At 45.4% G+C, this 24,127-nt stretch overlaps 1 protein-coding gene across 3 annotated transcripts; it reads left to right on the forward strand.

Moving 5' to 3' along the window:
- Nucleotides 1–6,834: 6,834 nt before the first annotated feature.
- On the forward strand, nucleotides 6,835–9,131 carry ADM (adrenomedullin). Of its 3 annotated transcripts, XM_020911109.2 has the most exons (5): nucleotides 6,835–7,005; nucleotides 7,087–7,188; nucleotides 7,434–7,552; nucleotides 7,703–7,852; nucleotides 8,044–9,131. In XM_020911109.2, the coding sequence occupies exons 3-5, from the start codon at nucleotides 7,455–7,457 to the stop codon at nucleotides 8,363–8,365; spliced, it is 570 nt and encodes a 189-aa protein (XP_020766768.1). In that variant the 5' UTR covers nucleotides 6,835–7,005; nucleotides 7,087–7,188; nucleotides 7,434–7,454; the 3' UTR covers nucleotides 8,366–9,131. The 3 variants fall into 3 exon arrangements, with proteins under 3 accessions (XP_020766768.1, XP_020766767.1, XP_020766769.1); XM_020911108.2 differs by having other exon boundaries at nucleotides 7,087–7,552; XM_020911110.2 differs by lacking the exon at nucleotides 7,087–7,188.
- Nucleotides 9,132–24,127: the final 14,996 nt, after the last annotated feature.

The following is a 24,127-nucleotide window of genomic DNA, read 5'->3' on the forward strand; positions in this document are numbered from 1 at the left end:
ACTGAAGGCCAGACCATCCCCTGAGATCACCACCATCACCTCTCACTAAAGAGTAAGGGAGTAAAGCAAACCCAGATTTGTTTTACTGAAGTGGGGCAGGAGCAGGAGGGAGGAAGACTATGCTTTATAAGACAAAAGGAGCTGATTACTAGTAAGCAAGAACAATCAGCCTGCTCTTCCTACATTCAGCTGTTGTGGAGTAAGTGGTTGATCTATACAGCGATTTCAAGTGCTTCCTGTGGTTAGCCACTAAAGTTCAGAGAGGCAATGTGACAGTTCGATTTGACCAAACAGGTCTGAGGCCTGTTCAAATGGTCTCTACCAACCAATAACAAAGGAGACTAAGCAGCTGTGGTAGATTCCGTTTTCCATTGCCACATCTCCATCCAACTCGATTGCCCAAATGAGAAACAATGATTGCTACGCTTACCACCTGCCTCTCTCATAACCCCATATTCATCACTTGGTCCTACTGATCCTGCTCCCCAAATATGTATGCTTCTGTCCACACTCAACTGCCACCCTGCTCATCTGAGCCTCTATCACTTTCCACCTTGACTATTGCAACAGCTTCCTAACTGGTTTCCCTGCTTCGTCGGCTGTCCCAGACTTTCCTAGTAGGTAAAACGTCAGGACGCTAAGTAGATCATGAACACTGTCATCAAACTAAATCTGTATAGGAAACATACTATTTCTACCTTGAGTGTGTATGTTTAGGGTGTGGGAAGGAGACTTCAGAGATGGCTAACAGAAATTATCATGTAGTTGCTTTCATGTGTGTAATCATATGAATAATTGAATCTTGACACTCACATAAAGTACTCCTGACATTTAGCAGTATAAATAGGTGCTGTGAGAGATTGCAGGCTGCTTTAACTTAGATTGCATGTCTACCTATTTGGTGAGTGGGACTGGCTGCAGAATGTGCAGAGACCAAAGCAAAATGAATATGCAGGAGTCTCTCTGTTCAAAAATTATTAAGAATTTCAAAGCAGAAACAAGCAGAACATTAAATCAAGTGTGGGGCCCTGTGTGACTGAACAGGGTGCATATCCAAGAAGGCAACTCTGTTGGTGAAGTTTAGGATGGAGTGTGTGTGTGTGTGTGTGTGTGTGTGTTGAGATTATGTGGGGACTGGGCCCTCGCCAGTCTCTCCAGGGCACCACCACTGCACTGCTCCCCCTCTTGTTCCTCTCTAATCCAGTCATCACACTCGATAGCCACAATGACCTTTTAAATAAATGTATATAGATCACATCTCTCCCATCTTCAAACCTGTGAATAGCTTCCCAAATCACTCTGAATAAAGTGCAAAATCTTCATTATATTCCAAAGGGCCCTGTTTACTTTGATAACCTCCTTAACCTCATTTCTTTCATGCCTCTCTTCTCCCTCACTCAGTGAATTTCAATCTCCTTTTGTCTCCCCTAATGTCCCAAGTTCTTTCTCATCTTTAAGCATTTGTGCATACTGTTTCCTTCATTTGGAACATTAGGTCTCCCTAATCTTGCTTTTCCTTCAGAACACTTCAGCTTCAGTTCAGTTGCTCAGTCGTGTCTGACTCTTTGTGACCCCATGGACTGCAGCACACCAGGCCTTCCTGTCCATCACTGACTCCCGGAGTTTACTCAAACTCATGTCCATTGAGTTAGTGATGCCATCCAACCAGCCCCTTCTCCTCCTGCTTTCAATCTTTCCCAGCATCAGGGTCTTTTCAAATGAGTCAGTTCTTTGCATCAGGTGGCCAAAGTATTGGAGTTTCAGCTTCAGCATCAGTCCTTCCAATGAATATTCAGTGTTGATTTCCTTGAGGATGGACTAGTTGGATCTCCTTGCAGTTCAAGGGACTCTCAAGAGTCTTCTCCAAACACTACAATTCAAAAGCATCAATTCTTTGGCACTCAGCTTTCTTTCTAGTTCAACTCTCACATCTATACATGACTACTGGAAAAACCAGTTTTGAGTAGACAGCCCTTTGTTGGCAAAGTAATGTCTCCGCTTTTTAATATGCTGTCTAGGTTGGTCATAACTTTTCTTCCAAGGAGCAAGCATTTTTTAATGTCATGGCTGCAGTCACCATCTGCAGTGATTTTGGAGCCCCCCCAAAATAAAGTCTGTCACTGTTTCCATTGTTTCCCCATTTATTTGCCATGAAGTGATGGGGCCAAATGCCATGATCTTAGTTTTCTGAATGTTGAATTTTAAGCCAACTTTTTCACTCTCCTCTTTCACTTTCATCAAGAGACTCTTTAGTTCTTTGCTTTCTGCCATAAGGGTGGTGCCATCTGCATATCTGATGTTATTGATATTTCTCCCAGCAATCTTGATTCCAACACTTACCAAGTTTGTAATCATGTACTTATTATCCCTATGAGGATTTGTTTATATTTGCCTACCTTCCATGCTATAAGCTCATTGAGAGCAAGAATGATACTTGCATTGATGATTATTGTATGCCCAGCATTTAGCAGAGAGAAAGGCATGTAATACATGCTCAGTAAATGTTGAAGGAATGAATGACTTTCAAATCACGTAGGCCCATACATTAGAATTGCTTCATTCTGCCTCATACTGTACTCATAGTACAGTATCCCCACCTGGAGGCAGGTAGCATGATGGTGGTTCCCTCTCATTAACACCATTCTCATTGGCTAAGGATGACCCTACATGATCTAATCATCTCTATTATACTGCATTTATTAATACCATTCATTGTGTTACCAGTAGTAAATTTTTCTTAAAGTCATTTCACCTCATTCTGTTCTAGATGTTAAAGAAGCTTCCATACGGTAATCATCTTCTCTGTGTTCTCCTTCTTCTGTCCTACAGCAACTTATATTCTTTAAGCTTCAGGGAGGTTTGTCTTCTGACACAAGGACTGATTATTTCTGTCCATATGTTTTGTGCAGGAGCACAAAAATGAGGCAGCAAAAGCATTTCTTTTCTTTATTGCTGATGCCCTGGAAAATTCTATGCCCTACAAAGAGAGAGGTTAACTGCTCTCCTCTACCACTCCAAGACAGAAATTAATGCAGTAGAAACAGTACTTTTTATTGCATCAGCATTCTTCACTTGGTGCACCTCCTGAAATCATATGTTTATTTTATACTTAAATTGGTTTGTATACATGTGCATTTTTCTGGAAAGGATCTATATCTTATTAGCTCCTTAGAGAAGTCAGAGATTAAAAAAAAAAGAAGAAGCACCCTGAGCTTTGTATCCTGCTTTACTTCTTCTCCTGACTAAATCTGAGAAGCTGATTGGCTCCTTTCTCTAAACCACTTGGTGTTTTGACTCCCGGATGCTTCTTGAAACTTGTTTCCAAATGGAATTGGTAAACAAGCCTCAGCTTAGCAGAAGCATTTTGAACCATATGAATAATAAATGCATCATAAAAATTCCTGTTGGAAAAAAGAGGCATCAGAGATAATTATGCAATGCACTTAGCTACTCAAGTTTAGTTATTAATATTATTAATACTATTTATTATTTCTCATTTCTTTTCTTCATGACCTGAGTGTGGTCACACTGGCTTTAGGGATTGGGTCCACAGTGTTAACTGAGAAGCCACCACCAAAATTTTTTTAAATCTCCAAACATTACTAAGAATAAGGCTTGGATTTAGGGCCTAAAAATAATTCAGTTGGAATGTGAAGTTGAGACACCATTATACAACAAGGCTTCTGGCATGTTTGTATATCTGTATAGATGATGTCAGCATACATACAATTATTACAATGCTTTGAGGGTTTATTTACAACATGACCTTTTAAAAATTCTTGGACACAAAAAGAAGTGGGTCTTCATTAACCAGATTGTTCTTGTTTCTCTCACTTGTTTTGCCTGTGAGATTTTAAAGATGTTTCTTCCTGCACTTCCTTCCTTCCTTCCTTGCACTCTGTGGGAATCTACAATCACTGCAACTTGAATGGATGAAAGTCCACACATCGCCAGAAGCAGAATCCTGCTAGGTTGTTTCTTTCCAAATCCGATATTTAACTGTGAACGCATTCTAGTGATTGTCCTCGCCTTTAACAGTAACTAAACGAACCCCAGCTTCCAAGGGGGAAAAAAAATAGATGCCAACATTTGGCAAACTTGATAGCTATGTTTCAATTTATACTCCACGGCACTTTGGGGAAACCCTCTGGCCCTCGTCGCCGACCCACGTAAACACACACACTTTCGAAGATACGGGTGTTCTAGCAAAATCCCGAGCCGCCAAGCCAGGACTCGACTTAAAGATTTGACGGAGTTCTCAAGCTTCAGACCTCTAAGTGCCAGAGCTACAAGGCGCACCTGGGCTGATAAGGAGTGTGCAAAGGCTCTCAGGTGGGAATTCCTGGCACCGCCCCTACGCCGCTCGTAGGCACTGGAGCTCGGCGAGTCTCCACTTCTGGGTCGGGTTTGCTTGTTGAAGCCTCTAGTAGCTCAAAACTAAGTCTGCACCAAGAGCAGGTTTCGCGGTCCTTCAGCGGGAGCGAGAGCTCAGCGCCCTCCACCCTCATTCCTCCCCCCATCCCCTTCACCCTCCCTCTCTCCTGGAATCAGGGCTCTCCTAAAGGACACAGTGGGGAGGCCACGAGGCACTGCTGAAGAGTCCTCTGCAGACCAAACCCCCCAGGGCTGGAGGGAACTGGAAGGAACGAGTCCAGACCACGGGACCTTCCCTGGCTGTGGGCCGGCGCCCAGCTGTCCTTGACCTCCCCAGCAGTCGGAGGCGCGCGCCGGGGAAATGAAAGTAAAAACCTGTCTTGGCACGGACCCAGCTGGAAGCTGGCGACGAGTAGGTCGCATCCGCAGACAAGAGTGACAGACAGCGGGTCCTAGACAGGGTCACTGCGAAAAGTCAGACTCGCAGCGGACAAACTGAAAGAAAGCGATGAGAAATGGGAGACGAGCGAGAAAAACAGAATAGTTGGGACGGGGGAGGCTCCTGGAAACGAGCGGGCGTTCGGTAATAACCTGCAGTCTGCGGTGCGGGCCGACCAGCCGCCAAACCTCATTTACCGCGGCGACTGCCGGGAGGCCAGACCCGCAGCCAGAACCCAGCCAGTGCACTGCGTTGCACCCTTCCGACCCTCGGCGTGTCCAGCCCAAGTCCGAGCCCAAGCCAGGGATCTGTCCCCCACCCGGAGCTGGAACTCAGGTCCGCTCAGGTGACTCCCCTGGGGAAGAGCCCTCAGAATAAATAGCTTCGAGGCGACCATTCCTTCCCCAAGTGCAATGTCCACCGGTCATTCCTGGGAGTGAAAAGGCGGCTGAGGCAGCAGTGCTCAGCTCAGGCCAGGCAAGGTCCGTGCGCGCCCCAGCGCCAGCCGTCTGTGCCCTGGGTCTCAGAACTAGTGTGGCAGGGCAGGTTATAGATGGGGGAGCTAGAAGGTGGGGTGTAACTTGTCCAAGTTCATACAGAGAATCGCTGTCGGGTGAGGACTGGAAGCTGGTCCACAGAGTTCTAGTGGTCCCGCACCCTCCTCCTCTCAGTCTAGACCCTCAGCTTCAGGACCGTATCCAGGGTAATGGGTGACAGAACTACAGAAGCTCTCCTGCAAGGAGGGGGGAGTCCCGCGGGGCTAAGTTCACGCCCCAGTTTGGCCTCCAGAATTTAAGTAAGAAAGTGAAGTCAAGAAGCAGTGATGGGAGAGCATAAACGGGTGACAAACGTGTTTGGGGGTGATTCATCATGAACAGGCATAAATCCTTGGGCGGGGGCTAGGACTCTCCTCTCCCCCTTGAGGAGTTGATGGCCCCAGCCTAGAAAAATATCCATGCCGCGCCCCACTCCAGTCTGCTATGCATGCTTCCGGGCCGAGCTGTTCACCACCTTTGGTGTGACTTTGAGCAAATGCTTACCCCTCTGAACTTTAGTTTTCTCATTTCACCAAGTAGAAAATTGATGTTACCTTCCTTGTCTAACTCAAGGGTAGGTGTGAGGATCAAAGGAGATCAGGATGTGGCCATGATTTGTAAAGTGTAAAGCGATTAACATACGTGAAGCATTAGTGTGCTCCTTGGCAGTAAATCCTCACGTTTACAAGGGGTGAATGAAGGCTCCAAGGGCAGTCAGGCAAACTCTCAGGTTGTAACCTTATAAGGCACAACTGGATTACAAGGGGGAAGAAATGAAACTGTATTCTTCGACCTAATTTTGGTTATTCCTATATTTCCAAATAGGCATGAAAATTCTGAAACTTCAGGTGACTTCCCACTCTAACTCCCAGTTCTCAAATCAGCCTTTCGGAGCCTTGCCCCTATTGCGAAATCTTACCAGTCCGTCCCCAGAATCCAGAGTCTCGGCAGCTGGGGGGGGGGGGGGGGGGGCGGGTGGGAGGGGGCGCTGGCGAGCCCCCCCTCTTCTCAGGAGTGCTCTGTGCCTGCCCGTACGGCTCCGCGGGAGTCTGAGGTCGCGGCCAGGTCAGGCACCAAGCCGGCACGGGGCGCGGTCCACTCGAGGCCACAGCTCCCGAGGCCTGGGGTTCGGGTCATCCACGTGGTACCCCGCGCTGGCTCTTGCAGTTCTGTGCCAGACCTTACACTCTGGGCTGCCTGGGTCCTAGGTAAGGACCCCAAGAGGTTGTACCGTCTCTGCTTCGTCCGGGCTTAAGGTCTGAACACTGTGCCCAGAGAATCAGTACCGGGGCAGTTCCTGCATCAGTCTCCTGGAGCTCATCTCTAAAACTTTCTAGGCATGAGGGACATCCCCCTCCTCAACCTACAAACCCCACACTCACGGGCAAGCAAAGCGCGCGCCCGATTACAGAGCGCGCGCCCAAGGGAAGGGAGGGAGGGAGTGAGGGCCGCCTAGGCCCCGCCCCCCGCGCTCTTATAAAGCGGAGGAACGCGAGCCGGCCACTCAGTGGTTTCTTGGTGACACTAGGCGAAACAGCTCGAACCTTGTCACTTTTGGCTTCTCACTGCAGCTTCGACGTCGGGGTTTTGCCACTGCCAGAGCGCCGTCTCAGACTTAATACTCCAAAGAATTTTGGCAGATCACCCCCTCAGCAGGTATGCACCGCGGGCGGGGCGGGCTAAAGTTTTGGGGGCTTGCCTAGAAGCGCTGAGTGAGGGGTACAATCTACTTTGCAGGGTCCTCTGCTGGGTGCGTCCCGCATCCCGAGCCCAGCTCGTGGACACAGCAGGAACTCCAGAGACCCAGTCCCCTCTGCTCCGTCAGCCAAATTCTGAGAAGTTGAGTGGGGAACCTCTGGGAGCCTGGCGCTGGGCAGCGGCCTCCCCTGCAGGGCCTGTCACCCGCTTGGCGGGTGCAAATGCCGCTGGCGCCTCTCTGCGCCCCTGGGAGATAAGCGTCTGAGTCAGGCGGAGCGCAGGCTCACCCTGGCCGCGCTGGGGGGCCCCCCGCTCGCCTCCTTGCCCCGCCCGGCGGTGCGGCAGGCCCATACACTCAAGCTCTGCTCTTTTTTCTCCTTCCCCAGGGTCTGCGCATCGCCACCGGGATGAAGCTGGTTCCCGTCGCCCTCATGTACCTGGGCTCGCTCGCCTTCCTAGGCGCGGACGCCGCAAGGCTCGACGTGGCGGCAGAGTTCCGAAAGAAGTGAGTGGCTGGCAGCGCCTTCCCCAGTCCTGGTACCTGCAAGGCAAGGGAAACTGACCAATGGTCGCCGAGGGGTTAGAAATGAAGAGGAATGGGAATGGGTCAAGACCTCGCCAGGACGATTGCGAATCGAGTCTCTTTGTTTTTTAGATGGAATAAGTGGGCTCTAAGTCGTGGAAAAAGAGAACTTCGCGAGTCCAGTAGCTACCCCACCGGGCTTGCCAACGTGAAGGCCGGGCCTGTCCAGACTCTTGTTCGGCCCCAGGATGTGAAGGGCGCCTCTCGCAGCCCGCAGGCCAGGTAACTATGCCAGGCGCCGTTGCGGATTCCTCCTCCTATGCCTTAGCCCTGGGGATCATCAGGGCTGTATTGCAGTTGAGATGGAGATGGCAGTTTCCAGCTCCCTCTGGTCTTAGAATGGTTCCGTTCCCGATTACTGGTGGTGGTGGTGGATGTGGGGGTCTCACATAGCCTTCCTTTCCCGTCTCCAGCAGTCCTGACGCAGCCCGCATCCGAGTCAAGCGCTACCGCCAGAGTTTGAACAACTTCCAGGGCATGAGGAGCTTTGGTTGTCGCTTCGGGACGTGCACGGTGCAGAAGCTGGCGCATCAGATCTACCAGTTCACGGACAAGGACAAGGACGGAGTCGCCCCCAGGAGCAAGATCAGCCCCCAGGGCTACGGCCGTCGGCGCCGACGTTCACTGCCCGAGGCCAGCTTGGGTCGGACTCTATTACAGCCTCCAGAGCCAAAGGCGCGAGGTGCCCCAGACTCCCGGGTGCATCAAGTATTTGCCACGCTCCTTAGGATTTAGACGCCTGGGCAGCAGCGAACAGTCGCGCACGCATCTCGCCGGCACCTCTCAGGCGGGAGGGCTTCTGCGCGCCGAGCCCCTCACTCAGCCTATGGGCCCGGGCTGAGAACAGCCCTGAGAGACCGAGGGTCCAGGAGGCGCCGTCCGGCAGCCAGCGAGCACTGGCTTTGCAGGAACCCGTCCTCCTCGGAGGGGAGGCAGTGTTCTCTTCACCCTAATTGGGGCCAGGTGCCCAGGGTGGGGAGGTGGGTGCAGAGGGAATCCAAAGGAGCGTCGTCTGCCAGGCTCACAGAGAGGAGAAACTGCGCAACAAACGCTGAGACCCTCAGCGGCAAGGGTCTGAGCCACTGCCGTGCCCGCCCACAAACTGATTCCTGATGGGGTGTCACCCCGCCGGGGCGCAAGCCTCACTATTACTTGAACTTTCCGAAACCTAGAGAGGAAAAGTGCAATGAGTGTTGTATATACAGAGGTAATTATCAATATTTAAATTTGTTGTCAAGATTTTTTTTTTTGTAACTTCAAATATAGAGTTATTTTTGTACGTTATATATTGTATTAAGGGCATTTTAAAGCAATCGTATTGTTCCCCTCCCCTCTATTTTAATAAGTGAATGTTTCAGCGAGATGCAACGTTGTTTGCTGCGTGGAATGTGAGAGTGTGTGCGTGAAAGAGATGAGTTGCCTCTTGTGGAAGAAGAAAACACCATGTCTGTATAATCTATTTACATAAAGTGGGTGATTTAAGAAGTAACAAACCAATAAACTGTCTCAATGCTGATTCATTCCCGGGTCACGAGTCTTGGGAGGGAGAGTGTCCCGGGTCTTGGTCTGCCGGGGAGCCTTGGGGTCCGGCCGCCTGGCGTGGGAAGGTTAGGACGGCTGCGCTGGCTGGTGCTGGCGGCTCTCCGCACTGGCTGAGCTGCCAGAGTAACCCTCTACGGTGGGACTCGCGGAGCGCGTCTTGCTTGCCGGTAGGGGCTTCGCAGAGATGTTCCAGGTCCCATCTTCGTGGGGCAGGGGGGCCGGGTAGAGTAGGGTGAGCCCTTAGTGGGAAGGTGAGACTGGACTCTCGATTGCGCAAGAGTCCCAGATTTTATGGAGTCGCTCACGTAAACCAACGCGAAAGCGCCCCTCGGAGAGTTGGGGTGGTCTCCGAGGCTTTCCAAATGAGGAGTTTCCCCCTGCTTCAGCGGTGCTAAAGTTAGAAGCGACTCCAGCAAGAAGTGCGGGTTCCTCCGGGAAATGCTCAGCCGGGCCAGTTAAGCCCGGCCCGGTGCCCCAGCGAGTCCACGGGCTCATAAGCGATGCTGCGGCGCCCCCAGCCGGCCGCCTCCGACGTGCCAGAGCGCCGTCAGGCGGTACGTGCGGTTTAATAAGTCCTCCTACGTGGGAGTCAGCACACAGCCTTAATGAAAGAGGAAAGAAAAAAACAGTTCGCAGATGCCAGCCAGGACCGCCCCCCCCAGACCTGTACCGTGGCTCCCTGTTCTGGGACCGTGACTCAGCGCCCACACGCTGCGCCGCGTGCAGCTGCTGAGCCGAGTCGGGCCGGACGGACGTGCCGCCGGAACCGTGCGCCTGCGACGGCCTGAGACCTTCATTGTTCCGCCTCCCCTTGCCGCTCTCCTCTTCCTTCCTCCTTCCCAAGACTTTTTCATTTTTTTCTACACTTCTCTCCCTTCTTCCTTCCTCCCCATTTGCTTAAATTTATACCTAATCATCTTAGACGGTTGACCCCAGTTCTGGTGATACAAGCCGGACACTAAGCTCCAGTGAGTGACTAGAAGGGCAGGGGATCTTGAAATAATTCCGACAGAAGAGGAGGATAGGGGAAGGCACCCTACTATTGATGTCCCTGTCCCACTGGTCTCAGTCAGCATCCTGGAGACCCAGGATGGAGTCCTGCTCCCTGCCTTTCCACTTTAAAGCGTGACTGAAACGTTGGTGCTTCTGGGTGATCTCAGAAACCTTCCTGGTGAAGAAAATCTGAGGGTGAGTTCGAATAATAAAAGTGTTTCCAGGGCAGCCTACCTTGTTTTTGTTTTTGCATCCATTGCATACCACAAGGTCCCTTCTGAGGGCCTAGAATAGTTCCTTTCAGAAAAAACCTGAGTGATGTGAAAGAGGGCCAAGGTCTGGGGTCCAGAGATCCCCTGCTTCTGAAGCAGGTTCCAATTCAAAGAAAGTAGATCCTAGTATGTGGAATGTCTTTGAAGACCATCTGAGGCCTCTGTTTTGAGCATCTGGCTGTTGAACCTGTAGTCTTCATTGTCCTGTTTGATCTTAATTTTATGAGGTTTGTTAGGATTCTAGGGATTACAAATGCAGCAAGAGCCCATCCTGTCCTCAAGATCCTTCTAGTAAAATTCACTTAGAGGGAGCTCTGTGCCAGGCACTGCACAAGGTACAGGGGATGTATTGGAAGAGTGACTACAAAATCCAGTTTTGGAATTCCCATGCCAGTGAGTGGTTTTGAGTGGTCTGAAGGGGCTGCAAAAGCCAGAGAGCCACAAACACTTCAGCCTTGCAGACAGTGACTCGGGGTTAAATACTCACCCTTCTCCTCGAGCCAACGTTTGTCCCATAGCCACAGAAGCCAAACCTCATCCTGGCAGAGTTTCAGCCAGCAGGCAAAGCTGCCAAAGGCAGGTTGGGCACTAGCTTAGGGTTGTTCTGAGCAGGGAGCAGGCATTTGCCTTCTGTCCAGGGAGTCTTATGACTCCCTTCAGGGAATCCAAGGCAAGTGAAAGAGATGGTTCAGCTCTGAGATGAAGAGGCAGCTGCTCAGATGGAGTCCTTCCCAACTAAAAAAAATGTGATTGGAGATGTGTCTGAAAGGACAAGAGACCTTCCTTAAACCAGTCCAGTACAAGTTCTGAATTGACTGAAGGTCATCATCAAACCGTGGAGACCTTCTCTGTGAACCATCCAACCTTCCTTCTGAATTTTTTTTCTTTTCATAAGGTGTGAAAGCCTGTCAGGATAAGGCCTCTTGATTACAAGAACACATCGTTTATCAACAGTGATGAGTCATTTGTGAGCTGATCCGACCTGTCTGCAGCTGAAGAGTAGCCACAGCTTTTATCTTTAGCTACTGTTGTTGGCTGTGGGAATGGTACCATCCATTTGTAATCAAACACAATGTACCAAGCAGTTTCTTCAAAAGCTGACACCTTGGCTGAACAGCTAAGGGTGGAAGGGAATGATGGGGAGGAATGGAAACCGATTTCTTTTTTTAGCACCTGCTTTGTATCTGACATTCTCCTTGCCACTTTAATCTCTTATCTCATTTAATTCTTACAGCAGCCTTGTGGAGTGGGTGTTATTATCTCTGTTCTGTCTGCGGATAAAGAGGTTGAACCTCAGAGACATAAAGTAACTAAGCCAAGGTCACACAGTGAGTAATCAGGGCTGGATTTTGGATTTGCACTTAAGTGCTACATGCTATTTTGATGCTATGAAGACATAGAGAGTAAGGTGGGATAATTTTAACATTTGTAGTCTCAAGCCAGATGTCCCCAAATGTCCTCTAATATGAGGATGGCTTGGGTAGGTGATTTCCACCTGTGGTTCTGAGAGATTTACACGAGGCTGGTAGGACTGGAAACCAGAAGGGCTTCAGTGGTATGCTCAGTGAGTGCAAAATAAATAAATGGAGTGAGTTTTTAAATTCTTGGACCTGGTTTGAAGCGGGGATTATAAATCAGAAATAGTCTCTTCCCCACCCCCCAAGCTAAGCTACTGACCTCTTTGGTTTTTGTTGCCAAATATAGTTAGAACATACACTGAAGACCTCAAGAGCTGGCTTCTGAGAGAAAGGCCTTCTGAGCTATTCCTGGACAAACCCAGTCCCACACTGCAGGTCTTGAGTCGCCTGGAAGGACACCTGTGTCTACAAAGCTGCAAATAGAGCTTCCACCCTTAGGTGGAAGTTTTGTCCCTGGCAACTGCTGCCCAGGCCAGCTTTTCAGCTGACAGAGTTCTGAGTGCTGCCCCTCCTTTCCCCAGCTGGGAAGCCAAAGGCCTTGTTAGCTTGGGTCCCACAGAGCTTTTTGCCAAAGCCTGATTGGAGGCTTGGTCTTCATTTGCATGGGAAGAAGGGTGAGGCTAGATAGCTATCTGGTGGTCCCACTGGTCTTGTTCCAGAGTTATTTTGGAACCTTCTGGAAAAATAATAAAATGACTGTGACCACACAGGCAGATGAATTTACTAGGTTATTGTACATCTATCAAAAACCAAGAAAGTAGTTCTGAGTATTAAGATGAGTTTTTGAGAAAGAAATGCACGTTACTTATCATATAATATTTATTCAGTGTAAAAAAAAAAGAAATGATTCACCTTTCATACCACTCCCAGAGAGATAACCATGACTAATATTTTAGTGTTTACCTTTTTAGACATATACACATATACACATTTTTAAAAACTGAACTTGAGTGCAGAGAGCTGAATTAAACATACTTCTCAGTTTAAGGCAAGTTGTTGTTATCCATTTTTCCAAGGCTTCTCTCTTGTTTTAATTATTTTTCTCCTTTATTTCCCATCCCCCTTCTGGTTTCCTCCACAGGAACTGTCTTTCATATGTTTGATATTTTACTTATTCTATGTTTATAATCCTGTAAAATTGTTTTGTTGTTTTGTGACTTATGTGTTTGCATGTGCATGTGTTCTGTGTGAAGCACTTTATCATTCCAAACTTGTTTTTTTCCAATTAATCAGTATCAGTTCTTCTTTTCAGGAACAAAGACCTGCTGATTTCAGGACTTAATAATGCTCAGGTTCTTGATGTCTCATCACAGAAAGAATTCTGTGAGAGACAAAGTGATAGGGTAAGAAGTGGATTGTTTAGAGAGAAATGCACTGCACAGAGTGTGGGCCATCTCAGAAGGGGAGAGCAGCCATGACTATGTGTTTTTAACATACAAGTATATTGTGTTAAAATTTTTCCTACTTTTTCTTACTAACCACTTAAAAAATAATTATCCAAGTAGATTATTCCTTCTTACAGCTGCATATTATGGAGTAACAATGCATCTATCACATTTTAATTTTCTTGTCTCTTAATGAGAGACACTTGGGTTGCCTCCAGCACCCGTTTGCCACAAATAATATATACAAGAACATCCTGTTTCATGTCCTCTAATGGATCTGAATAAGAATTTCTTGAGATTATATATCCAGAAATGGCATCAAAAGACTGCTGCAGACAATGCTAAATTTTGTGAGATTACTTCTCAGAATGCCTGTCGCAGTTTGTATTCCCACCAGCAGTGCATGTTCCTGCCTCCCTGTGTCCCTGTCAACCTCTGTATGGATTCACATTTGCCATCCAAAAGGGTATACATTAATAAGGCACTATTGTTTTACCTTCCATTACTGATTACTACTGAATTTTAGCACTTCATTTATTTTACTATTTTAAAGGTAAATTCTTAGAAGTAAAATTACTGAGACCATTTTCTCACTCCACACGCAAATGTAAACTAAAAGCGTTTTGAAGATTTACGTGTAACCTCTGAAACCTTAAAACTTCCAGAAGAAAACATAGGCAATGTGTTCTTTGATGTTGGTCTTAGCAAAAATTTTGCCTGTCTCCTCAGGCAAGGACAACAAAAGCAAAAATAAACAAATGAGACCACATCAAGCTAAAAAGCACTCGGACAGCAAAGGCAGCTATCAACAAAACAAACAGGCAGCCTACTGAGTGAGAGAAGATATTTGCAAATGATGCATCTGATAAGGGGTTAATATCCAAAATAGGTAAAGAACTTGAACAGCTCAATATAACAAAACCAGTCTGATTAAAAAACGGGCAGAGGATCTGAATAAGTGTTTTTCAAAAAAAAAAAAAACCCACAACATACAAAAGGTTAATAAGAGCATTGAAAAAATACCCAACAACACTCATCATCAGATAAATAAAAATTGAAACCACAATGAAATAGCACCTCACGTGAGTCAGAATGGCTATCATCAAAAAGACAAGAAATATCAGGTGTTGTAGAGGATGCAGGGTAAAAGGAATGCTTGTCACTGTTGATGTGAATCTAAATTGGTATAACCTCTGTGGAAAACTGGCAACCCACTCCAGTATCCTTGCCTGGAAAATCCCATGGACGGAGAAGCCTGGTAGGCCCCAGTTCATGGAGTTGCAAAGAGTCAGACATGACTGATCGACTTCACTTTACTTCTATGGAAAATAGCATGAAGGTTCCTCAAAAAGAAAAATTAAAATGGAGCTACCAAGCAATCCAGCAATTTCCATTCCTGGGTATTTATTAAATAAAATAAAAATGCTAATTTGAATAGACGTGTGCAAGAGGAGTCTGGTGGGCTACAGTCCATGGGATAGCAAAGAGTTGGACACGACTGAACTATTAAGCACACGGCACACATGTACCTGTATGATACACAATGGAATATTGTTCAGTCATAAATAAGAATGAAATCTTATTGCAACAGACTTGGATGGACCTAAAGGGCATTATGCTAAGTGAAATGTCAGACAGAGAGACAAATACTGTATGTCTTCATTTACAGAGAGAATTAAAAAAAAAAAAAACAGGACAAAACAGAAATAGGCAGATACAGAGAAGAAACTAGTAGTTGCTAGAGGGAAGGAGGATGAGGAATGGATAAAATAGGTGAAAGGGACTAAGAAGCATAAACCACCAGTTATAAAATAAATAAATCACATGGATGTCATGTACAGCACAGGAAATATAGTCAATAATATTGTAATAACTTTGCATGGTGCATGCTCAGTTATGTCTGGATACTTTTACTAGGGAATGGCATAAAGGGTGCAGTCTGGTCACTGTGTGTGTGCTCACTTGTGTCTGTCTCTTTGCGACCCCATGGACTGTAGCCCACCTGGCTCCTCTCTCCATGGGATTTTTCCCTGCCAGAATACTGGAGCAGGTTGCCATTCCCTTCTCCAGGGGATCTTCCCGACCCAGGGATCTAAAACCTGTCTCCTGCTCTCCTGCATTGTCAAGCAAATTTTCTACCACTGAGCCACCTGAGAAGCCCCAATTTTGCTTAGTGCATAATCTATAAAAATCATTATATTGTGTGCTGCTGCTGCTAAGCCGCTTCAGTCATGTCCGACTCTGTGCGACCCCATAGACGGCAGCCCACCAGGCTCCCCTGTCTCTGGGATTCTCCAGGCAAGAATATTGGAGTGGGTTGCCATTTCCTTCTCCAGTGTATGAAAGTGAAAAGGGAAAGTGAAGTCGGCAAGAGTACTGGAGTGGGGTGCCACTGCCTCCTCTACTACATTGTATACCTGAAACTAATATAGTATTGTAAGTCAACTATATTTCAATAAAAACATAAGTAAATTTATTGAGCCCATGAGTATGTACTTTTTTGTTAAATATTGTATACGTATTGCCAGATCAACCTCTGGGATGATCAGTTTTTACTTCTACTAACAGTAAACGTCAGTCTCCTATATTCTTAGAAACACTGAGCATTATCCCTCTTTTTTAATACTGTGTTATCTGATAGGTAAAAATGATATTTCTTATTAGAAAGTTTTATTCTTTTCCTTTGTTTTTAGACTGCATTTATATACTGCTAATTCTGAACATATTTAGTTGATACCTTCATTCTTTTAAAAAAAAATTTATTTGGCTGCACTGGGTGTTAACTGTGGCATGCAGGATCTTTAGTTGTGGCATGTAAACTCTTAATTGTGGCATGTGGGATCTTACCAGGGATCGAACCTGGGCCTCCTGCATTGGAAGCCTGGAGTCTCAGCCACTGGACCACCAGGGAGGTCCCTATACTTTCATTCTAATAACTCTATAATCTTTATCAGCTGACTCTTAGTCATCATGATTTATCTCCTATTTTTGTAATTTTGGGTTCTGAGCTCACCTTGTTAAAAGCTTCTGGGTTGAGGTGAATTACTCCAGAGAGGTTTGTGTTTGTTTTTTCTTACTGCTCCAGAGTTGTTACACCAGATTTTTATTTTTTATTGGAGTATAATTGCTTTACAATGTCATGTTAGTGTCTCCTGTACAACAGTGTGAATCAGCTATATGTACATATATATCCTCTTCCTCTTATACCAGCCATTTTTAATGTTAGTTTCCTGATTTGGTGTTTCTAAACCATGCACATAGCTTTTGTGTTAGAGAAGTGGGTCATAACTTTTGGAGGATCCTGGATTTGCTGGAGTGTCTCAGTTTCTTTTCTTCTGTCCCTAAGAAAGTTTCTTTATTACCAGGGAGAGGAAAATCCTCCCAGAAGCCCAGGCAACTATTGATACTTTTCAGTTCAAGCTCTCCATTCTGATTTTCAGTTACCTTGGTTTGGTCTCTTGTGAATTTTCTGTATGTTCATGGGAGTTCAGTTATCTATTTAAAAGGATGTTAAGTATAATTTACTTAACATGTCTAGATGTTTTATAGTAGTTGAATTTTTAGCTTGTCTAGTTTGCCATTATCTTCAGAAATAGGAGTCAGTATCAACTCTTCTCATTATTACTTTAATTTACAATATTTCTTTGATCAATGGTAATGAAATATTTTTCATATCTTTATGATAATTTATATGTCCTCATATATATTGTTTTGTTGCTGTTCCTTTTATTCTATTGGAATGTTTTTTTATTGATTTGAAATTCTACTTAATTTAGCAATATTAAAGTTTTGTCACATACACATATTCCTTTTTTTGTGAAGTGTAATTTATTTTTTTGCCCTATAAAACTTTAGATATTTATATAATCAAAGATGCTAGTTTTCCATTAATTTTTGCCTTTCTTGGCTTGATTAGGAACTCCTTCTCTGTCTTAATATTTCAGAATATTCATCTATTTTTCTATTATTCATCTGACTTCATTTTGTACTTTAAACATTTTAAGGTGACTAGAATTTATTTTGGTATATGAGGTGAGGTAGATTTAACTTTATTTTTTTTCCCAAATGATTAGCAGTTATCTAATACATATATTAATACCAAGTAATATACATTTTCTGCAGGACTTGAGAGGTTTCCTTCATCATAGACTACTGAGGTTTTCAAACTGTATCCTGTAGAGCCACAAGGTTTCCTAGGTTTACTTCTGCAGATTCCTGGGGAGACAAGGAGGAAGAAAAAGAGCTAGACTCTCTAGCCCAAGTGGTGGTAAAGGTAAAGAACCTGCCAGCCAATGCAGGGTATGTAGGAGATGAGGGTTCGATCCCTGGGTTGGGAAGATCCCCTGGAGGAGAGCATGGCAACCCACTTCACTCCCATATTCTTATCTAGAGAGTCCAATGGACAGAGGAACCTGACAGGCTACAGTCCATAGGGCCACACAGAGTCGGACATGACTGAAGTGACTTAGCACACACAGTGTGTGCTAGCCTCAAGTGGCCAGGTCTACTCTTTTTTGTTTTGTATGTTGGGGTCCCATGTCAGAGTTTATTTGAAGAAAGAATTCATCTGCCTGCAAATCGTTAATACAATATAAATCTCTTGCAATTAAAAAATTTTAATTGCTTTTTGTTGGAGTATATTTTATTTATAATGTGTTAGTTTCTGCTGTACAGCAAAGTGAATCAATTCTATGTATACATATATCCTCTCTTTTTTAGCTTCTGTTCTCATATAGGTCATTACAGAGTACTGAGTAGAGTTCTCTGAGCTATACAATAGGTTCTTATTGGTTATCCATTATATATATATATATTAGTGTGTATATGTCAGTCCCAGTCTCCCAATTTATCTCTACCTCTTACAATAAATCTAAAACAATAAATGTTTGAATTTGTCTCTGACCCTTTTATTCTCTTCCATAGTCTGTCTTTTCCTGTAATAGAGTAACAATTTTAAAACTTGTGACAAGACTTTTCAAATTTAACAACAAAAAAGGAAAATATAGATAATAACTAAAGAACTCTCATATACCTATTGTTAAAATCCAACAATTATCAAGATTTTGTCACACTTATTTCATCTCTCCCCTTTACTCTTCTGTTTGTTTCCCCAGAATATATGGTTTGCCCCTCCCTCCTTTCCTTCCTTCCTGTTCTCTTTTCCCCAGACATCATGTCATTTCATTTCACCCACACACAATTCCACACACAAGGGGCTTCCCTGGTGGCTCAGCTGGTAAAGAATCCGCCTGCAATGTGGGAGTCCTGAGTTCGATCCCTGGGTTTGGGATCAACCCAGGGATCTCCGGTTTGATCCCCCGGAGAAGGGAAAGGCTTGCCCACTCCAGTATTCTGACCTAGAGAATTCCATGGACTGTACAGTCCATGGGGTTGCAAAGAGTCGGATATGACTGAGTGAATTTCACTTTCACTTTCACACACAATTCAGTATGCATCTGTTAAGAAAAAAGAAATGAAAAGAGAATGTTTTCTTACATAACCAAATGCTATTGTTACACTTAACGTTAACAATAATTTTGTGGTATCCTCTCATACCCAGTCCATAATCAAATTTGCCTTACTGTCTCAGACATGTCTTTCAACAGTGGTTAGTTCAAAACAGACTCCAAACAATATTGTTGTATCTCTATATTTCCTTTTAGTCTAGACCAATCTGTCCCCGTCCCTTTTATTTTCATGCCATTGACTTGTTGAAGAAAACAAAGCTTTAATAGTTGTCATTTAGAACTTTTATTATCAAGATAAGTCTTGATTCTTCTCTTGATTCTGCCCATGTAGACTCAGCCAGAACATCCTGGCCTGCTCACTTGCCAGGGTGGGGTCAGGGTGGGGGACTGGAGTGACCAATGTCCCAGTATTTCTTACACAGCAGAGTATCTTGAAAGGTTCATCTTTGTGCTTTTCTTGCTACACTTTTTCCACTTGACCTTTCCCCTAGTAAATCAGAGGAATTGCCTTGAGAAGAATTAGGATTGGTAAAACCGGAATGTGAAGAGAAAGAGTCAGAATAAAACAGTCAGTGTTCAGCTTTCTGACATTTAAAATAGGCTCTTGAAGCCCACATCAAAAATAATAGTTTTGAAAGCCAAAGCCTTTTATTTGCAGAGCACCAGGTTTTGTTGAGAGAAGAAAAGGCCCTTGAGAATCAAAAGGGAAGGCCCGGAAGCATGAGGAATTGACTTTGCCTTAAAAACACATTGGAAACAGACTAGAGGGAGAACCTGACTAAGCGGCTTCACCCCAGCGTCCTCTGGGCTAGGGGAGAGCAAAGCCTTAGGAGGTTGGAGGGAGGCCTGAGAGAAGAGTCCCACCTAGAGGACGGCAGCATCTTGGAGAGACTGCAGATCGGCCTCAGGGAACTTTGGGGCGCCTGGAGTCCATCTGCCATTTGACTGAGTCCCACTGTTTCTGAGCCCAAGAGCCGTGTTAGCTGTTCTTAGCACTGCCGAGGGTCTTTCGTCACCAACAGCCAGAAACCCCAGCAGAAGTGACACTTGTCTGTGTCCAGAGTCATTGCTGAGTCCCACCCAGAGTGCTCCGAGTGGCAGCGGACACAAGTAGGCCACCCCCAACTGCTTAGATCCAGGTGGGGGCACTTTACACCGAAAGAGTGATAAACTGAAGGGAGGACCACTCGTCTCTGTGTTTGGCTGGGACTGGACCCTGCAGGACATTCAGAAGCCACAGATGGGACGGGATCTCTCAGCCTAGTTGTACTCTTGTGTTCTAGCCTAGTTTTTGCCTCAATTTGATGGTTTTGTTATGCGAGTTAGAGCAGTCATCTCTAACCTTTCCTGCCTATTAAAACCACTTGGGGTGGAGAAGGAAATGGCAACCCACTCCAGTATTCTTGCCTGGAAAAGTCCATGGACAGAGGAGCCTGGCAGGCTGCAGTCCATGGGGTTACATGATTGAGCATGTATGCACGAGGGTGGAGGGAGATGGGTTGCTAGCAATAAAGTGGTAAAACTAAAAAATAAATAAATAAAACCACTTGGGGGAGCTTTTAAAAAAGTACTGACATTGGGCCACATCCCAAACCAATTGAACTAGATTCTCTTGTGGGTGGGGCATAATGTCATTGTGTGTTTGTGAGTAAAATTTTATCTTTGTGAGGCCACTTAACGTTGTTTAACCCAGACATTATCACTCTTAAGCTATTTCAAAAACACACCCCAGCCGTCATAACGGACTGAGACCAAGAGTTAGTTTATCTTTGCATGTACTGCTAAAGAGAAATCTACAGGCCCGAAATTGGCATCACCTGAGCTAAAACTCACGCTGCCAAACTTACACTTAGTACTCAACCTAATAGCAGTTTCTTAAAAATCTATTTATTTTTAATTGAAGGATAATTGCTTTATAATACTGTGTTGATTTCTGCCATACATCAATGTGAATCAGCCATAGGTATACATATGCCCCTCCATCTTGAGCCTCCCTCCCATCTCCCACCCCATCCCACCCCTCTAGGTTGTCACAGAGCCCTGGTTTGAGTTTCCTGAGTCATACAGCAAATTCCCACTGGCTATCTATTTTACATATGGTAATGTATATGTTTAGGCTTCCCAGGTGGCACCAGGTAAAGAACCCACCTGTCATTGCAGGAGACATAAGAGATGTGGGTTTGATCCCTGGGTTGGGAAGATTCTCTGGAGGAGAACATGGCAACCCACTCCAATATTCTTGCCTGGAAAATCCCACGGACAGAGGAGTCTGGTGGGTTACAGTCCATAGAGTCGCGAAGAGTTGGACACGACTGAAGCAACTTAGCATGCATACAGTGTACATGTTTCTGCTGTAGGAAGAGGGGGGCCCTCCAGGGCCTCAAGAGTGGGCTCTTGTCTAACACTTGGAAAAGAATTACCCGAGGAGACAAGTGCTGGCAAAGCAAGAGGGTTTATTGGAAAACGGCACCGGGCACACAGCAGCAGAGTAAGCAAACCCAGGAGAACTGCTCTGCCATTTGGCTTGCAGTCTTGGGTTTTATGGTGATGGGGTTAGTTTCCAGGTTGTCTTTGTCCAGTCATTCTTACTCAGAGTCCTTCCTGGTGGCACTCGCATTGCTCAGCCAAGATGGCTGCCAGAGAAAAGGATTCTGGGAGGTGGAAAGACACGTGGTATCTCCTTTTGACCTTTCCCGAACTCTTCTGGTTGGTGGTGGCTGATCAGTTCCATATTACTTACCAGGACCTCCTGTCATAAAACAACTCAGGCACACAGTTACTATGGTGCCTGGCCAGGGTGGGTGGTTTCAGTCAGTTTGCTTCCCCTAACATTTCCGAGCTACTCTCTCCTTTAGTACTACCCTCTCTTCTGCTGCCCCATCCACTGCGTCCACAAGTCTGTTCTCTATGTCTGCATCTCCATTCAGTTCAGTTGGTCAGTCATGTCCGACTCTTTGTGACCCCATGGACTGCAGTACACCAGGCCTCCCTTCCATCACCAACTCCCAGAGCTTGCTCAAACTCATGTCCGTTGAGTCGGTGATGCCAACCAACCATCTCATTCTCTCTCATCCCCTTCTTCTCCGGCCTTCAATCTTTCCCAGCATCAGGGTCTTTTCCAATGAGTCAGCTCTTTGCATCACGTGGCCAAAGTATTGGAGTTTCAGCTTCAACATCAGTCCTTCCAATGAACACCCAGGACTGATCTTTATGATGGACTGGTTGGAACTCCCATGCAGTCCAAGGGACTCTCAAGAATCTCCTCCAACACCACAGTTCAAAAGCATCAATTCTTTGGCACTCAGTTTTCTTTATAGTCCAACTCTCACATCCATACATGACTACTGGAAAAACCATAGCTTTGACTAGATGGACCTTTGTTGACAAAGTAATGTCTCTGCTTTTTAATATGCTGCTAGGTTGGTCATAACTTTCCTTCCAAGGAGCAAGCGTCTTTTAATTTCATGGCTGCAATCACCAACTGCAGTGATTTTGGAGCCCCCCAAAATAAGGTCTGTCACTGTTTCCATTGTTTCCCCATCTATTTGCCATGAAGTGTTGGGACCAGATGCCATGATCTTAGTTTTCTGAATGTTGAGCTTTAAGCCAACTTTTCCATTCTCCTCTTTCACTTGCATCAAGAGGCTCTTTAGTTCTTCTTCACCTTCTGCCATAAGGGTGGTGTCATCTACATATCTGAGGTTACTGATATTTTTCCTGGCAATCTTGATTCCAGCTTGTGCTTCATCCAGCCCAGCATTTCTCATGATGTACTCTGCATATAAGTTAAATAAGCAGAGTGACAATATACAAACTTGACGTACTCCTTTTCCTATTTGGAACCAATTTGTTGTTCCATTTCCAGTTGTAACTGTCCAGTTCTATGCTTCCTGACCTGGATACAGATTTCTCAGGAGGCAGGTCAGGTGTTCTGATATTCCCATCTCTTTAAGAGTTTCCCACAATTTGTTGTGATCCACACAGTCAAAGGCTTTGGCATAGTTGATAAATCAGAAATAGGTGTTTTTCTGGAACTCTCTTGCTTTTTCGATGATCCAATGGATGTTGGCAATTTGATCTCTGTTTCCTTTGCCTTTTCTAAAATCAGTTTGAACATCTGGAAATTTCACAGTTCACGTACTGTTGAAGCCTGGCTTGGAGAATTTTGAGCATTACTTTGCTAGCATGTGAGATGAGTGCAATTGTGCAGTAGTTTGAGCATTCTTTGGCATTGCTTTTCTTTGGAATTGGAATGAAAACTAACATTTTCCAGTCCTGTGGCCACTGCTGAGTTTTCCAAATTTTCTGGCATATTGAGTGCAGCACTTTCACTGCATCATCTTTTAGGATTTGAAACAGCTCAACTGGGATTCCATCACCTCCACTAGCTTTGTTTGTAGTAATGCTTCCTAATGTCCACCTGACTTCGCGTTCCAGGATGTCTGGGTCTAGGTGAGTGATCACACCTTCATGGTTATCTGAGTCATGAAGATCTTTTTTGTATAGTTCTTCTGTGTATTCTTGCCACCTCTTCTTAATATCTTCTGCTTCTGTTAGGTCCATACCATTTTTGTCCTTTATCTCCATTGCTGCCCTGTAAATGGATTCATCAGTACCATCTTTCTAGAGTCCATATATATGCATTAATATGTGATATTTATTTTTCTCTTTCTGACTAATTGCAGTTTTGACCTTCCCAGAAATGTAAGCTTAATCAATCAGGCTGGAATTTTCTGGTCAGCGCCTATGAGGTGATCTGTCACTCTACCATTTCCATCCCCTTCCCCCATGATAAAATCTTTGTCATTCCCTCCCCTTCCCCTAAACTGTCCTGACCTAAAAATAATCCTTTCTTTTCTTTTGCTCATAGCTCCCTCACCCCATCCTTCTTCCTATAAAAACCTTCCATTTTGTACACCCCCTGAAACCCCCTTCTAGTTGCTAGATGGGATGCTGCCCCATTCATGAACTGGTAAATAGAACCAATTAGTTCTTCAAACTTAGTCAGCTGAATTTTGTTATTTATTTATGGTCGTGCTGTGCAACATGAAGGATTTTAGCTCCCTGACCAGGGATCGAACCTGCACCCCATAAAATGGAAATGCAGAGTCTTAACCACTGGACTGCCAGGGAAACCGCTGACTTTTTTGTTAAAAATTATTTATTTATTTTTGACTGTGCTGGGTCATCATTGTTGCGTGGGTTTTTCTCTAGTTGTGGCGAGCAGGGGCTACTCTCTAGTTGTGCACAGGCTGCTCATTGCTGTGGCTTCTCGTAGCAGAGCACGGGCTCTAGGGCGCAAGGGCTTTAGTAGTTGTGGCACATGGGCTCTAGGGCACAGGCTCAGTAATTATGGCTGCTGCTGCTGCTAAGTCACTTCAGCTGTGTCCGACTCTGTGCAACCCCATAGACGGCAGCC

Source organism: Odocoileus virginianus, chromosome 10, assembly GCF_023699985.2.
Source record: "Odocoileus virginianus isolate 20LAN1187 ecotype Illinois chromosome 10, Ovbor_1.2, whole genome shotgun sequence".
NCBI classification, from domain to species: domain Eukaryota; kingdom Metazoa; phylum Chordata; class Mammalia; order Artiodactyla; family Cervidae; genus Odocoileus; species Odocoileus virginianus.